Here is a 15,749-nt window from a genome sequence, read left to right as displayed (position 1 = left end):
ATCTACTTTAAACAACCCTCCCCACCATCCCCACTTAGTCTCAGTAGGAGAGGATATGGCTGGTCAGAGAATCTGTACTCCCCAAAAAAACTGTGCCTCCCCTCTTGCTTCATCCGGCTGGGGGCATGTTGCTCAATGGACCAAAAACCAAGTATCCGCCACTCCCAGGAGGGAGGAAAAGGGATGAGAGCACTAGAGGTAAATGAGATCTGGGATTTTCATTGGTGGATCTTGTGCCTGTATAAGGAGAAGGGGAAGCCTGAAGCCCTTGTTGGTAACCTCTACTATCTGGGCAGCAGGAGGGTTAGAGGACTCAGAAGTGAGCTGAGTCCTGAGAGACAGGGCAGGGGGTCTATCCCAAATGATTGGTTATCTGGTGGGAGCCCCATAATCCCACATCAGATCCAGGTAAATGCCTGGTGTATGAGAAGGGAGGGAATATATAGTCCCTACCCATGTCAATAAAGCTGTGGCCTGCCGCCTAAAATCCATTCCAATGTCTGTCTTTCACTCACCTATGTGTCCTAATCACCATGATAGTTGAGGGTTAGAAGCTATTAAAAAAAAACAACCTGTTCACTGTTCAAACTAGAAACTTTAGTAGACAGCGGAGTAATTACAACAGTGTCTGAGTAGCAAGAGCCACACAGACTTCTGAAGGAGGTGAGGCAGAAACTTGTGAAAAAATGCCTGGGAGGCAATAGGAGTAATGTTCTAAACCGGGAATAATGCCAGGTGGCTTTGGGAATCTGCCTTCTAGTGGTATCTGAAACAGAGAGACGTAATCTCAGCATAATTTCATAGCGGGAAAAGGACTGCAGTTAGGCTACAATTCTAAAAATAATTCAAAGCTAATTACATAGATTAATTTGCAACCATGCCAAAATAAATAAATGAATAACAGAAACAATTAATACATATTCTTAGGTTGCCCAATCTTGCTCTTATTTAACTCAATGGGCGTTTTCCCACGAATTTTAATACAATTCGGGAATAGGACGAGTGTTTCTAAACATAATTTTTCAATGATACATTGAATGTAAAAATCATACACCTGTTGAACATCTACTATGCTGTATTTAAAAGCCAACCCAGGACGATATCTCCAATTTGTAGAGACCGGATTAGTATGATCAGAAATCTTTGGTATTGATAAGCTAAGCACTTGCATCAAGCAGTTATCTCAAACAAAGAGCTGAAATTTTGCAAGTTTTTCTTCTTTAAAGGCATACTTTCTGGTTAAAAATATATTTTAAAAAAATAAACATCCATACCTGTGTTGCTTATAACATGGTGGAAATTTAAACTGATTTTTTCAAAAATGGAATGTACTTTTCACCATTAATGTTTGCTTTTTGCATTTAGCTCAAGTTGGCCAAGAAAAGAAACCGGTCAGTTTCACTTTCCATATCTCATCACTAGCACCATGCTGCCATTTTTTGATTGCATTGCCTGTAGATTAACATATCTAATCCAAACAAAAACCTGTTTTAATTGGATTTTTTTAAATCAGAGGAACATTTCTATTGAATTTAAATTTGTTAAAGTCAGATAAAGTGATCAGGTTAAATGTTGGGCCTATGGTGTCTTGACAGTATCCATTTAAAATGTGAGAGATGGGAGCAAGCAAGGTCTCCTTGCCATTCTTACCTTCAGTTTTAAAGAGTTAAGCTTCTCTTCCCTTAGATGGTCTCTTAACATCTCTCGATGGAGCCTCTCCTGTTCCATTGCAAATTCTCCAAGGGAGTACTGGCGCACACTGTTATGACGTGTGGACATGCCCAATGTGCTTCCTCCTTGGCTCGGGACACTGGTGAAGCCTTGCCTTCTTGTGAAGTAGTAGACAGTAACACAGTTAAAATGAACATTCTTTGTCCTTTTCCGCTTCTCCCTCTTCAAGATCGATGAAGCTAAAATGGAAGCCAGTTATAACATTAATGAAAAACCTGTTGGTCACATAGCAAATCTTTACTTCTCCGAGTAGTCCCACTAACTTTAAAACAAATGGGATACTCACACAAGCAAAGTTTTGCAGGATTAGGTCTTTTGTGAGGGGGTATTATTAAAAAATAACAGTAAAGATAAAACATTTGCAATAAACATTTTATATGAGACAATAGAATTTGGCTAATAAATATATGACATATTTCTTACTCAAGTTAAGCCAAAGTGTTTAAACAAAGTAAGGAGTCGGACAGCTTCTGTGTTTGCTTTCACTGTTACAAAACCATACACTTGTGAACACTGTCATCTATTTTAAGAGCGGAGATAGTGTTGGCCAGGACACTCTGGTTAGTCCATACTCTTTTCACAATGTTTCATCTTTCACCAGGAAAACAAATGAAGATCGGAAGAAACCATCTCAGTGTAACTTAGCACCTGAAAGACACTGGCCCACTGACTTACACATGATAAAATCCCATTGATGTCAGTAGCATTGCATGACACAAGGCAGGGGAAATGTGACCCAATTTCTCACACAGTGTAATATAGATCTACTGCCACTGTGTCTATAAGAGTCTAGCTGAAGATTTCTAGTATTTTATAGTTGGAATTATTGTCCCTCTTTTTAGGAGTAAGGGAAAATGCCAAGCACTTTCAGTATTCCAGAAAAAGAGAACGGAGCTTTGGAAAACACTATGAAGCAACATTTTACTGTCACCCAGGGACCTAAAAATCCGTAATAATAATGGGAAACCTGTCACAGGATGATACTATATAAATAATACTGATTTACAGCTACACTCCTCTCCTTTTTCTCCACTGATCCCACTGATGCTGCCCAGTGAACAGCTCGTTGTTACATGTGAAGTCAGTGCTAAGCCTATCTCCCCTCTTCTTTTTTCACCCTTCCCTCACACTCTTCTCCTTTTCCTCCTTCCTTAATTCACTTGCATACAAATGTAGCTCTACACGATGTGCACTACTTTAAAAATGGTGCCACAAGTCTTGTTTCTATCTTTAAATATTTGTTTTTTGTTGTACAGATATTTAGAGATTCCTGTAATGATATTCAGTAGTTGACACTCACAAGTGGCTGTGGTTGGCCGTTAGAGCAAAATAAGAACAACAAACTAGTTCCTTGACTTTTTTAAGATATGACAGTTTATTTGATTTGATTTGAATGATAAAATGGCTATAGGAAATCAAAAAACTAGATGATGTGTTACAGCCATGCAATTTAGATACAACAATTGCATGAGGTATGATATGAGAAACCTATCTGTCAGAAAAAATAGAGTAGTGGTCCCCAAACTGTAGTGCGCACCCTCCTAGTGGGGAGTGGAGGAACATGCAGGGGGGTGCAGTGGAGCCCAGGAAGGGAGTGCCACCCAGCCCCGCTCTGCCCCCAGCTCCACTCTGGCCCCGCCCCTGGCGCCAGCTGCTGGCCTGGCGCTGCTCCCAGCCCCCAACCCCCCCTCCTCACCACAACTCTTTTGTTATGGAACAAAACATTTGTGATCAGAAATAAAAACAGAACAATTCTACATGAGGAAATTAACAGACAACAAAATAAAACATTTTTCACCCTGCTTAAAGAAGTAGTGCTAAGAAAAACTGACTTTTATTAAAAAGATTAATAGCCTTGTTAACAAAAGTAAACCTCTCATATTTCACACACAGACCCAAAATATTGTGAGGTCCAGTAAAATATACTTCTCAAGAAATGTTCTTCAGATGTGCTACATTTAATTGGCATAATATATAACCACTGAGTACAATGCCAGAGGCCCTATATTATTTTACAGAGGATATTTTATTACTTTTTTTTTAATTGCAACTCTGAAACAACTTTATAGTGCTATGCCAAAGATAGGCAGGATGCAAATACGAAGATCTCTGTCATTAGTAGAGCTGGTCAAAAAATTTTCAATGGGATAGTTCCACTCCTCCTCAGGAAATGCAATATTTGCTGAAATCAAAATATTTGCAGGAATGTGTTGATTTTAACAAAATTTTTGACTGGAGAAAGTTGAAACAAATCATTTTAGCTTTCTAGTATAATTTTGATAATGTTGAAACATTTTAACTTTTATCAAACTGATCCATTGCATTTACTTTATATTATATTACATTAAACATTATACTGTATGTAGAATTTTATCTAAAATCATGTTTAAACATTATCAAAACAAAACTCTTTGCCTTACTGAGATAAAACTGTTTAATGAGATAAAACTGTTTAATGAGAGATAAAACAGTAAATTTTGAAATTTAAATTTTTCATTCAGATTCAAAATGAAAAGAAATTTTGAAATGTCACAATTTCCTGCAGAATGGACATTTCGTTTTCCAACCAGCGCTAGTTATCAAGCTGGAGCATCCGGGAAATCCTGCTCTCAGACAATGAAAGGAGGAGTCATGTGGGCTGTTCTGGGATTGGTGGCAGGGAATCAGTGGAGAAGCACTGATATTATCTTTCATCCTTAGCAGTGGTTGCACTCCTGCCTCCCAACCAAGTAAACAAATGCAGTGTTTACAGCTACCACAGGAATGAAACAACAACAACAGGCTAGGTTAAAGATTAAAATAAAATAGAAAGAAAGAAAATTAAAGATATAAGGTGGAAAGTAAAAAAACATTTTACTTAACGAATGACTTAGAACAGTGGTTTTCAACATGTGGTCTGCGGATCCCTGGGGGTCCACAGACTATGTCTATGTTTTCCAAAGGGGTCTGCACCTCCATTTGACATTTTTTAGGGGTCCAAAATGAAAAAAGAAAATGTACATGTCCATAAAGTGCATACACTAAATATATTTGATTACATGGTTGTCACACACACATCCCTAATAGAGCACGCTCTGCTGGACACACACCAGGCTGCTGTGCTGGGTCCAATCTGCAGGATCTGTGTGGTCTCATTAGGCTGCAGCACTGTTTCTCCCCTTGATGTCTTTGGCACATCTCCTGAGCACAGGTGCTCTGTCTGTTATACTTTCACAGAAATGGGACCACATGGTCCAGCAGCCTTAGGCCCCAAGGATCAGTGCTAACTCCTCAGATTCCTAATAGCTCACACACACCCTCTCCCAGAACTCCATCCACATGGGTACTCTGAATTACACTATGTTTCAGGGACATGTGATAGCAAAAAGCAAATTGGCTTTATAAGGGCTCCTAAACACAATTACTTTTTACTTAGATAGCACAAGAGACAAAATAATAAATACATTTCCCTGGCTCAGTTTCCTCACCACTCTGGAGAGTTTTTTGGGCCTGGGCAGAATCCTCTAAGGAGTCCAGGATCTCTCCTCCTGCACTTGCCTTCTCTTCCAAATTATGAAGTGAGTGAATCAGTCTCTGCTCTGTGTCCCACACAATTTTATGTATCCCACCGCCACCACCATCTGGTTTCCTGCTGCTGGGGAAATTCCATTCTCCAGTCCTCAACCTCCTGCAGAAAAGTTAGGGCAAACTAGCTTCCCCCAGCCTTCAGAGAGCCTATTATTCTCTGTGGGTCAGGTCTGATCACTAAGAAATAGTCCTTAATGACAGTCTCTTCCAAAGACCAGACTTGTAGGCTCTTCTCCCTGTGTCATCACCTTTTAGAATTTCAGTCCAGCATGGAGGTAAAAACACAACAGAAAAAGCAACCAGCCCCACACACAGTGTTGCCAACCCTCATGATTTTTTCACAAGTGACATGATTTTGGCTGGGGTTGGAACCAGTCTTGTGATGACAAAAGAAGCTTCAGCCCTCTAGCAAATTTGAGTCCTCTAACTGTCCCACCTGCCCACATCTTGGGGCTGAATAACCAATCAGAGCTGCTGTAGGCAGAGCTTTCCTCCCCACCCCCTTCTAGTTATCTGAAGTCATTCTTGTAGGAAGGGATGGGGGAGGAGAAAGCTAATGGGTCCATCAGCTCAAGGGGCTCTGCCACCTATCCCCCTGAGCAACAGGATTAGGTGGCACCTCTGCTCCTCCCCTGCCCTGTAGTACCTCGCCTGGGAAAGGGCAGAACGGAGTGGGCTTGCTGCAGCCCTCTCTCCAGGCCTAGGAGATATGGGTGAAGAACTCCAGGAGGAGAGATGTGATTGGGTGGCTTACCTGATGGGTGGGCTGAACTGATGGGGGAGGAGAATGAATGGAGGGCAGAATTAATTGCTGGGCAGGGACTGGGGAGATGTGGGAGTGAGAGCTCCTTCAGCAAGGACCTAAATCACTTCACCCAATAAATCCGGGAGAGTGGGCAACACTAATTGTCACATACACACTGGGGAAGGGCAGGTGTAGTTCAAAAATAAAGAGACCAAAAACGTATACATTTTTTACACACACACACACAAAATAACAACGTGATTTTTGGACCAATCTGACTTTTTATTACTTTAGATTTTTTATGTTTTGAGGTCAGCAATACTGCACATTCCAAATAGTTTGCAGTTTGACACAAACATGCAGGGGCCCCAACATCGAACAGAATTCGTAAATTGTACATAGACAGATCCCCCAAATCAACACAGTCTTTAAGCATTGGAACTACAGTGTATCAGGGGATTAAAGTTAAGGAAATGCTTTTACCCATGGGCACTGGGATTTCCTGACATTATTGCTTAGTGGCAAGAATACTGAATGAGTGGCTCACAGGAGTAACACTATTCTTGTTTCATATATCTGTTGTCCTCTTTATGAAAAAGCACAACTTGTCTATTTTCACCTCCTTATCCCCCCCGGTGCTGAGGCAGGATCGAGTAAACCTAAACCATTCCTGACAGCTGTTTGTCCAACCTGTTCTTAAAAACCTCCAGTGATGCCAAGTGCAGTTTTATCCACAGTTAAACACATCTTAATAATTAAAAGAAAATGAAAAAAGACAACAGCTCATACTATACAACTAACTCCAATATCACAAGCATCTTTAGCTCTTGTGAATATAAAAAAGAGAAAAAATATATTTTTATGGAATGTCAGATTTTTGTTAAAAGGCAGATAAGAACCATAGTACATCACTACAGAGTATAACTTTGTGCTTAACTATATAACCAACTACATCCATCACATCCAACACCATATATTTAAGTGTTGGGATCATCTGCAGGAAAAATTAAAAATTCACAACAGGTGTTTAGGTATATTAGTTTTTTGGGACTAGGGATGGTGAAAGAGTGGGCAGTTGTTGGTTGCTTGGAAACTGAGTACTAACTGGTCCTCCTATATGTTATTCAAAGCAGAACTATGTCCAGGCACCTTGAGCTACATGAAATGTACCAGTACAAACTCCAAAGGAGCAAGTTCTGATCTTATTAACGTAAGATCCAGATTAACTCCATTACTCCTTATTTACACCAGTGCAAGAAAGAGACCAGCTAAATTCTTTCCCTTCTCAGATGACGTTAGCATCATTGGATCTTTACTGGGAAATGCATATTCTCTCTCTCTATATATATATTTCATTGTTTGGGTTTCTGTCTTTTTCTACTCATATTAAATACTGAAACAGAAAAATCCTCACATTAACAAAAAAACAACAGAGATACCTTCAGGCAGAAATATTAACTGCAAACAGAGATGGGCTAATTCAGAAAAACGGATGTGAAAACCACTCCTCCTCCCACACACTCCAATTTTGGGAAAGTTCAGGTCAGTGACTTGGAATTGCCTTTGTAACAAGTCTAAACTACAACCCAAATCCTAAATCACAAGAATCTGGGGAGTATTCGAATCTAGTACTGAACCCAGAACAAAGAAACTAATAGAATCATAGAATATCAGGGTTGGAAGGGACCTCAGGAGGTCATCTATTCCAACCCCCTGCTCAAAGCAGGACCAATCCCCAATTAAATCATCCCAGCCAGGGCTTTGTCAAGCCTGACCTTAAAAACTTCTAAGGAAAGAATTCCACCATCTCCCTAGGTAACGCATTCCAGTGTTTCACCACCCTCCTAGCGAAAAAGTTGTTCCTAATATCCAACCTAAACCTCCCCCACTGCAACTTGAGACCATTACTCCTCCTTCTGTCATCTGCTACCACTGAGAACAGTCTAGATTCATCCTCTTTGGAACCCCCTTTCAGGTAGTTGAAAGCAGCTATCAAATCCCCCCTCATTCTTCTCTTCTACAGACTAAACAATCCCAGTTCCCTCAGCCTCTCCTCATAAGTCATGTGTTCCAGTCCCCTAATCATTTATGTTGCCCTCTGCTGGACTCTTTCCAATTTTTCCACATCCTTCTTGTAGTGTGGGGCCCAAAACTGGACACAGTACTCCAGATGAGGCCTCACCAGTGTCGAATAGAGGGGAACGATCACGTCCTTCGATCTGCTGGCAATACCCCTACTTATACATCCCAAAATGCCATTGGCCTTCTTGGCAACAAGGGCACACTGTTGACTCATATCCAGCTTCTCGTCCACTGTAATCCCTAGGTCCTTTTCTGCAGAACTGCTGCCTAGCCATTCGGTCCCTAGTCTGTAGCGGTGCATGGGATTCTTCCGTCCTAAATGCAGGACTCTGCACTTGTCCTTGTTGAACCTCATCAGATTTCTTTTGGCCCAATCCTCTAATTTGTCTAGGGCCCTCTATATCCTATCCCTACCCTCCAACGTATCTACCTTTCCTCCCAGTTTAGTGCCAATACCAATAATAACGTGTCTACCATACAGATCCAAGTCTCCTTTGCCACAGAAATAAACTGTAATTGTTAAATAATGATCTAAATTGTAGATAAATTAATAATGGAATATGAGACTGTTACACAGCATTAGCCTCAATGGACCTCAGTAGACAAATAATACGCTACACACCCACACAACTCTATCTTTATACAGCCTGATTTTGGAGTCTGTGCCTTTTCATCAGTCAGTGAGATTATGCCTATGTAAAACAGGTCTAAAACAGAGCCCTTGTGTATATTTAGAAACTTCCCAAAGATAGAACACGGAACTCCACACTCAGGAAGAGAATTCTAACTTCAACTAAAAATAACTTCTGGATAGGGACTGTGAAGCATGCCTCCTAGTTTTACAAAATCCTAGCTTGAATGACATTTTCAGCCTATAATGTTTCTCAAACACTTCTTATTGAAAAAGGAGTAGTTCTTTGGTTACTAAACATAAATAGTCTCTGTTCTGGATGAAATCCAAGGCATAAGCACTTTCCTCTGCTGTCTCAGCTATTCTCCTGATGTCAAAGACACATTAAAAAAATGTTAAACATACGGCTCCTCAGCAGAATGCTAGCACTCTTACAATCAAGAGGGCAATGCAATTCATTACCACCATCATAGAAATATTTTAGGGACATGAAAATCTCAAAACTATATAAAGCCCATTTGATTAAAATTCTAGCATAGTGACAGAAGGAGACACTGCTATTCATAAACTCCACTAACTTATTTTCGTGCTTTTTACATATTCTCAGTGCCATATGAGCCACTATGGTAAAAAGGATTAACACCATTCTCCACCTGCTCCATGACTTTCCCACACAGCATTTCATCAAGTCTAACAATATAGAACTGTCAAGCCTAATATATCATGATAATCCAGGTCAGAATATCACTTTAAAGAATAATAATAAATTTTAAAAAAGTCCAAGTCTTTTTAGCAATCACCCTAGAAAGAAAAACTGGGCAAGAGTTCATGCTCTTGAACTTTGCCCCTGCCCTCCCTCCACCCCACAAAAAGATGTTTTGATAAGAACAGATTTAAAATTTTTATTAAAGTTAATGTTTCAAATCAAATTTAAGAGGGAAGGTACTGTACATCTGGGGTCGGGCTTGGGTTATGGGGGATTGCAAGTATTGGTTACAAGGTTCACAAGGTACATACATATCACATAACCAGCATAGCTCCAGATTGGGGTGTGGGAGTTTTTAAAGTATCAGTGGATAAGTAGGCTCTGGTACGCCACCCATGGAAGGTATTAAGAGTCCAAGTCAGTACTGGTGTACAGAATAAGTACATGGATGGGGTGCATCCGTGACTTCTTCAGGGAAGGAAGTGGGTTATTTCCCTGGTCAGCATTGTCGGTTACTTGACCTGGTACTGGCAGTGTCCCATGATGTGTTCCGTACAGATGTGTCTGGACCACTTGATGATGTCGGACACCATGAGCTGTCTCATGAGCCAGGCATAGCATCGACCAACTCCGCACGCTCTCAGCACCAACTCATTGTGGGGGGGTCCCATGCACCCAGGGCTCCCACGATCAGGGCGTATATCTAGACCTTGTAGCCCTGGACTCTCAGGTTGTCGGCCAGCAGGGTATACTTCAACACCTTCCGTGCTTGGGCCTCGTGGAAGGCTGGTGACCTGTTTTCAAATGGCACCGTGATGTCTACCATGAGGACCTTCTCTTTTTCTGCGTCGGGCACGACGATGTCAGGTCGCAGTCAACTGTCTGTCCCGGGGATGGCGGAGTCAATGGTGATCTTCCCCAGGGACGGTGGGATGGCTTTCACCAGCTGGTTCTGGGTGGCATTGTGGTGGTGCCACCAGGCTCCAGAGTGGTGTCTGCATCCACACAGGACGTGAGGCAGGGTCTCGTCGGTGTAGCCACACTTCCTGCAGCGCTTGTCCCGGTTGCCATGGCGGACGGCTCCGTTGAGTCGGGCCCAGTGGACCGAACCACCAGTTGGCGAACGTGGTGAAGCTGCCCCTGGGGAGGAAGTGGTTGCTGGCACCCCACTTGCTGGACACCTCGAACACCTTGCCCCGGTCTGGCTTCCGCTTGAAGTTACTACTCTCTGTACACTCTTTTCAGAATACCAAATCCTTGAGGGAATCCTTAATTACTTCTCTGACGTGCTTGGGCTTCAAAATCTAAGTATAGAAGAAAAATTGCAGCACAACCCTACCCCACCTCAAAAATATATACTGATTTAGAGAAAGTCAATATAATTTTCTGAGAAGAGGCTTGAGCCCACAAGACCTTCCCTGTTGTTAGTGGGGTGTAGACAGATGCTGTGCATCCATGGAGGCATCAACTACATAGTGCAGAGAAATTGGATTTATGTTCAGCACATCAAGAAGGCCATATCCATTACTGCTTGATTGTGCAGGACCCAAAAGGGAGCCAGCTCGGGGGAAGAAACTGGGCATGACTGAGGCAATGGTGATAAGCCCTCATCCATGCTATAGAAATGCAACCATTTCTGCTCCTTCTAATAGCACTGCACTGCTCCACCTCTAACCTAATAAGATTGTCAACACAAAATTGAGCAAGCTTCTCATATCCCTAATGCACTTTCCCCTCTCTTATGCAGCCAAGTTCAAGATGTGCTCAGTCCAGAGAGGTTCTTCATGAAAATGTTTGCCTGATGTCATAGTTACAGATGTTAAGTTTGGAAAGGTCCTCTGAAAACATATAGTCCAGGCTCCTACATAAAGAAGGACCTTTCTTTAGCTTTTCTGAGGCTTGAAAGCTACATGTGTCTCTGGTGCGTGATGCTCTTGAGTCTGGGGGTGTCAGGTGGAAAAAGTTTTGGGGCCGAGAGGGATAGTTTGAAATATGGAGAGGTTAGGAAGAAATAAGACAAGTTCTCATTTGAACTGGTCAGAAATGGTTCTCCCCTCCTGTGGAAAACTTTGACAAAAGTGGAAAAATATATTTTTGTCAACATTTTCTGCAGAAACTTTCACCTTTTTAGTTGAAAATCAAAATTTTACAGCCGAAAACTGGAACTTTTCAGGTTTCAGAGTAGCAGCTGTGTTAGTCTGTATTCGCAAAAAGAAAAGGAGTACTTGTGGCACCTTATAGACTAACCAATTTTTCAGTTGAAAAGTTTTGATAACAACTTGAAATTTTCCATAGAAAGCAAATACTTTTCATGAAAAAATTAATTTAGGTAAAAAAAAGGAATTTTCTGCCCCCAAAAAGGGAAAAATGTTGAACAGCTTTTGTTCTCAGCCTATGGGATAGCGAATGTGGTATTTCTGAGCAAGAGGGGGTTGAGCTGGGCTGGAGGGAGCATGGAGAGATGTAGAGCTGGGAGGGGGTTGGGTTGGCATGGTTGAATATGGAGGTGGGGAGAATAGAGTGAATTGGTGGTAATGTGTGCGGATAGGGTGAGAGCAGTTGGGACAAGGACAGTGATGGGGTCACAAAGGGATAAAAACTACTTTCTCCCACACTGCCTTTACAGTAAAGTGTCTCAATATTTCTACTCTAAACGGGAAATACTGTGGGAGAGGGAAGAGGGTGCCCCTTTGTTCCAGTTTTTCACTTTGAAAATGTGATCAACCTACAGGTCCACCACTTATTCTAATCATCAGCTGTCATTACTGGATGGTTATTATTGTCCTGGTCATAGTTTCCTGTTGAGTAAGAAAACAGGTTACCACCATGGATCCTAGTGGGATTAATTTGAAGGTAAAGTTTAAGAATTCTTATATTTGTCACATTTGGGCTTTAATTAGTGTGAAAAATAATATGATAACAAATCTGGTGTTATATTTATAGACACAACTAAAGATGCAGGAATGTGAATGTTTCATTTTATTTATTAAAAAGATTATTAATGGCCAGTATATGCGCTATAGGCTTATGTCTGCTCAAGCACAATGTACCAAGTTATTAATTACAACACAAATAAAATAAAATCTTCAGTGAGGCCTGTTGAGAAAAAAAAATACAGTACTATATTCTATGCTTCAACTGACCATTAGATCAGATTTCAAAAGATTCAGAATCCCAGTAGTATGGGAGATCTTAATATTACAGAATGGGCAATGCACTAAAAGCTAGCATATGTGATCCATTTAAATACAGTTGTGATCCATTTCATCCTCAAACCTTTCATCCTCCTCAAACCTTTACATCAATTTCCAGAACATCTTATTCTTCTCAATAGCATCCCCTCTCTCTCTCTCTCTCTCTCTTTTTTTTTTACTTAAAGCAAATCACATTTTGCAGGATCTTTCTTTTCCATGCGAAAGAATGTCTAAACAGACTATGCAACTTGAAATCTACAGGTGTGATTGGCAATGGCTACTCTCATGTGACTCTAGTCCTGCAATATATCATTATGGTTGTATATTGTGCATTTCCTTGGGCATTGTGATCTATCCTGCTTGGTCCTGCTTTGAGCAGGGGGTTGGACTAGATGACCTCCTGAGGTCCCTTCCAACCCTGATATTCTATGATTCTATGATTCTATCCTTCTCTTCCAACATTTCAGTAACCTCAATAATTACTTATTTCAATACAAGGATGCCTCAATTCATTTAGCCACCCATTCATGTACATTTTCAAACATGTCGTTGCATCTGTTATACTTCCATCACAGGACTTTTGTTGCAAGTTATTTAAGGCAAACAATAACAAAACCCTCTCTGATTTCTGTCAAAAACTGTCTTTATGATCACATAAAGTGGTGAAATTCACTAATATTTTAGAGGGGAGATTTTCTGCTGCTGTATTGAGACTGCAGCCTATCATGTCGAACAACGTCGTCTCATTGTTTCATTGTATTCACCTTTCTGTCTGTATCCATTTGTTGTCTCTTGTCTAGGTAGCTTGTAGCTCTTTAGGACATAATACATCTTTTTGTTCCGTGTTTGTACTGCACCTAGCACAATGGGGTTGGTCCCGCTGCATGACTAGTTTCCTAGGTACTATGATAATGAAAATATTATTAATAATAATAATAACAGTAGGCAAACAAATCCCCTTGAAAATATATGGGAGTTGGGTGCCTAACTATCCTTTACTGTCCATCATTTAAAAAAAAAAACAAAAATAAACGGATATCAAGCAGGAGATTCCCGAAGGGAATCCCATCTTCTTTCAATTTATAGGAGTGTTTAAGTTTAGCAGAGTGCTTCTTCAGTTCACTGAATTTATCTGCAGCCATTTTCTTGAATTTCCTCTACTTACTAACATTATCCAGATGAACCCACTGTTTTAAAAACAATCATATTAATCTGCTCTATCTTTGAAAACACTTCAAAATATTGGGATTTCACAACATGCTAATACATTTTGCACCAATGCTAATGACAGGACGTTATCAATCAATTACCAAACATGGCTGCAGGTAATACAGATGATTGCACAATGCCATTAAAAAGAAAAAAAGTTCCTGGTTTTCAGCTTCACCTTCTAAATATTTTCAAACCCATACTGAACTAGCATCACCACGTTTAACTAATTTAAACTGCTACCACTGATCAACAATTAAGCGTAAGTATTTTAAGAGGTATTAAACAACTAATTAAAGCTGTAGGTTCAGGTAATGATTAGTGCTATGGATCCTTTCACCAAATAAAACATGCATTGGTTCCTTTACATAAATATAATATGGAAGAATTTAGATACTCCTATATTTCAAAGAACGTGATGTTACTCTTCAACATTCTCAATCCACCACAAAGACAAGGAAGTGGAACACAACACTCAGTATGAGGTTACATGTAACCAGCATGTTCCATGAGGACATGTATCATTTGGGTGAAGGAAAAGATATGCAGTGGGGACATAGTATTAATGGATGCTATTAATTCTAGCACCCTCAAGGGCCATATTAAAAACTAACACTGGTGAGAAAAATTAGAAACATTCCAAATTTCCTAGAAAAATGGCAGAAAATGTTGGGAGGTTTTTTTGCTAGAACTTTTCCTCACCCATGTTTTGAACAGTTATATAATTGGTCAAAACATATATAAAATGACAAAGTTTCAGTTAAATATGGAAAAAATGTGTCAGGTCTATTCAGGAGTGGACAGGACTGCTAATGCTCCGTCCTAACCAAGCAATCTCAAAGGCAGGGCTGAGGCAATGGCTTGTCATCCCTTAGGGGACTCACATGTGGAGTTCTGCAGGAAAACCAAATGGAACTGTTCCTTTCAATGTGTATTAGGGGCTGTGAGGAGGGATAATGAGGAGGGATAATGAGGAGACGTGGGTTGTGCCATTTTCAGTATGATGGTGACACCTGTGTCACTGGGGTCATGGATGAGAGCCAGTTGGCTAAAACTTAATCCAGATAAGAATGAGATGATGCTGTTGGCAGAAGTAACTGAGATACCTGCCCGTTATTAAAGGTGCATTTGTTACTAGAGTTTATAATAGGCAGATAGTGTAGGGAAGCTGTCGTTAGTTGATCACAGATAGGCTTAGAAAGATTAGGGTTTTAGCAGTAAATGTTGATACACTGTGTGCGAACAGACAGACAAAAAATATTTCCATTGATAATAATCAAAATTTACCTATAGGCAAAGTCAGAAAAATGCTGCTTGAGAACTTATTAGAGTCTGATGTTAATATATTTACTTTGTATATTCTGACATGTGATGTTGACAGTTTGTGTTTTAATGGTTATAAAGTTTTAACATTTTCAATCTCAACATCTACGGTCACTAAATAATTGTTGTTAGGGATGCAATTGTGTCACAGTGGTCACCACTGTCATAGAACCAGGAATTTTGCCATATCGTGCATGCAGAATATTAGTTTGCTTTGATCAAATCCTCTTTGAAAGATGTGTGGCAGCAGGGTCCATATGAACAATTCCTTAGTTTGCTTTCATCAGCTGCCTCCACCCCTACCCAGCACTAACCCTTAAATCCTGTCTGCCTTTGCCCTGCCCCCATTTCTAATCTGCTTCCTTGCCCCTACCACTGCCTCCCCACCAAGCCTTCTGCACTTACCCAACATCCGCTAGCTCTAGGCATCTCAGACCCCCTCTGCCTTTCCCAGCCCTGCTCTAGACCCTCCCCATCTCTGTCCCCCACTTACATTCTGATTCCCTGCAAACCCCTCTGTTCAGTGTGCAGCTCCTAGAAGGGGCAGGGCTGGGTCTTTGC

At 40.7% G+C, this 15,749-nt stretch overlaps 1 protein-coding gene across 1 annotated transcript in view; it reads right to left on the bottom strand.

Moving 5' to 3' along the window:
• Positions 1 to 15,749, bottom strand: part of CSRNP3 (cysteine and serine rich nuclear protein 3) — a 40,624-nt gene that overhangs the window by 15,035 nt on the left and 9,840 nt on the right. Inside the window, exon 2 of the mRNA XM_077830111.1 lies at positions 1,651 to 1,910. Coding sequence (XP_077686237.1) covers positions 1,651 to 1,910 — 260 coding nt within the window. The remainder of the gene's footprint in view (positions 1 to 1,650; positions 1,911 to 15,749) is intronic.

Source organism: Eretmochelys imbricata, chromosome 11 (assembly GCF_965152235.1).
Source record: "Eretmochelys imbricata isolate rEreImb1 chromosome 11, rEreImb1.hap1, whole genome shotgun sequence".
Taxonomy (NCBI): domain Eukaryota; kingdom Metazoa; phylum Chordata; order Testudines; family Cheloniidae; genus Eretmochelys; species Eretmochelys imbricata.
This window is presented reverse-complemented; position numbering and strand designations above follow the sequence as displayed.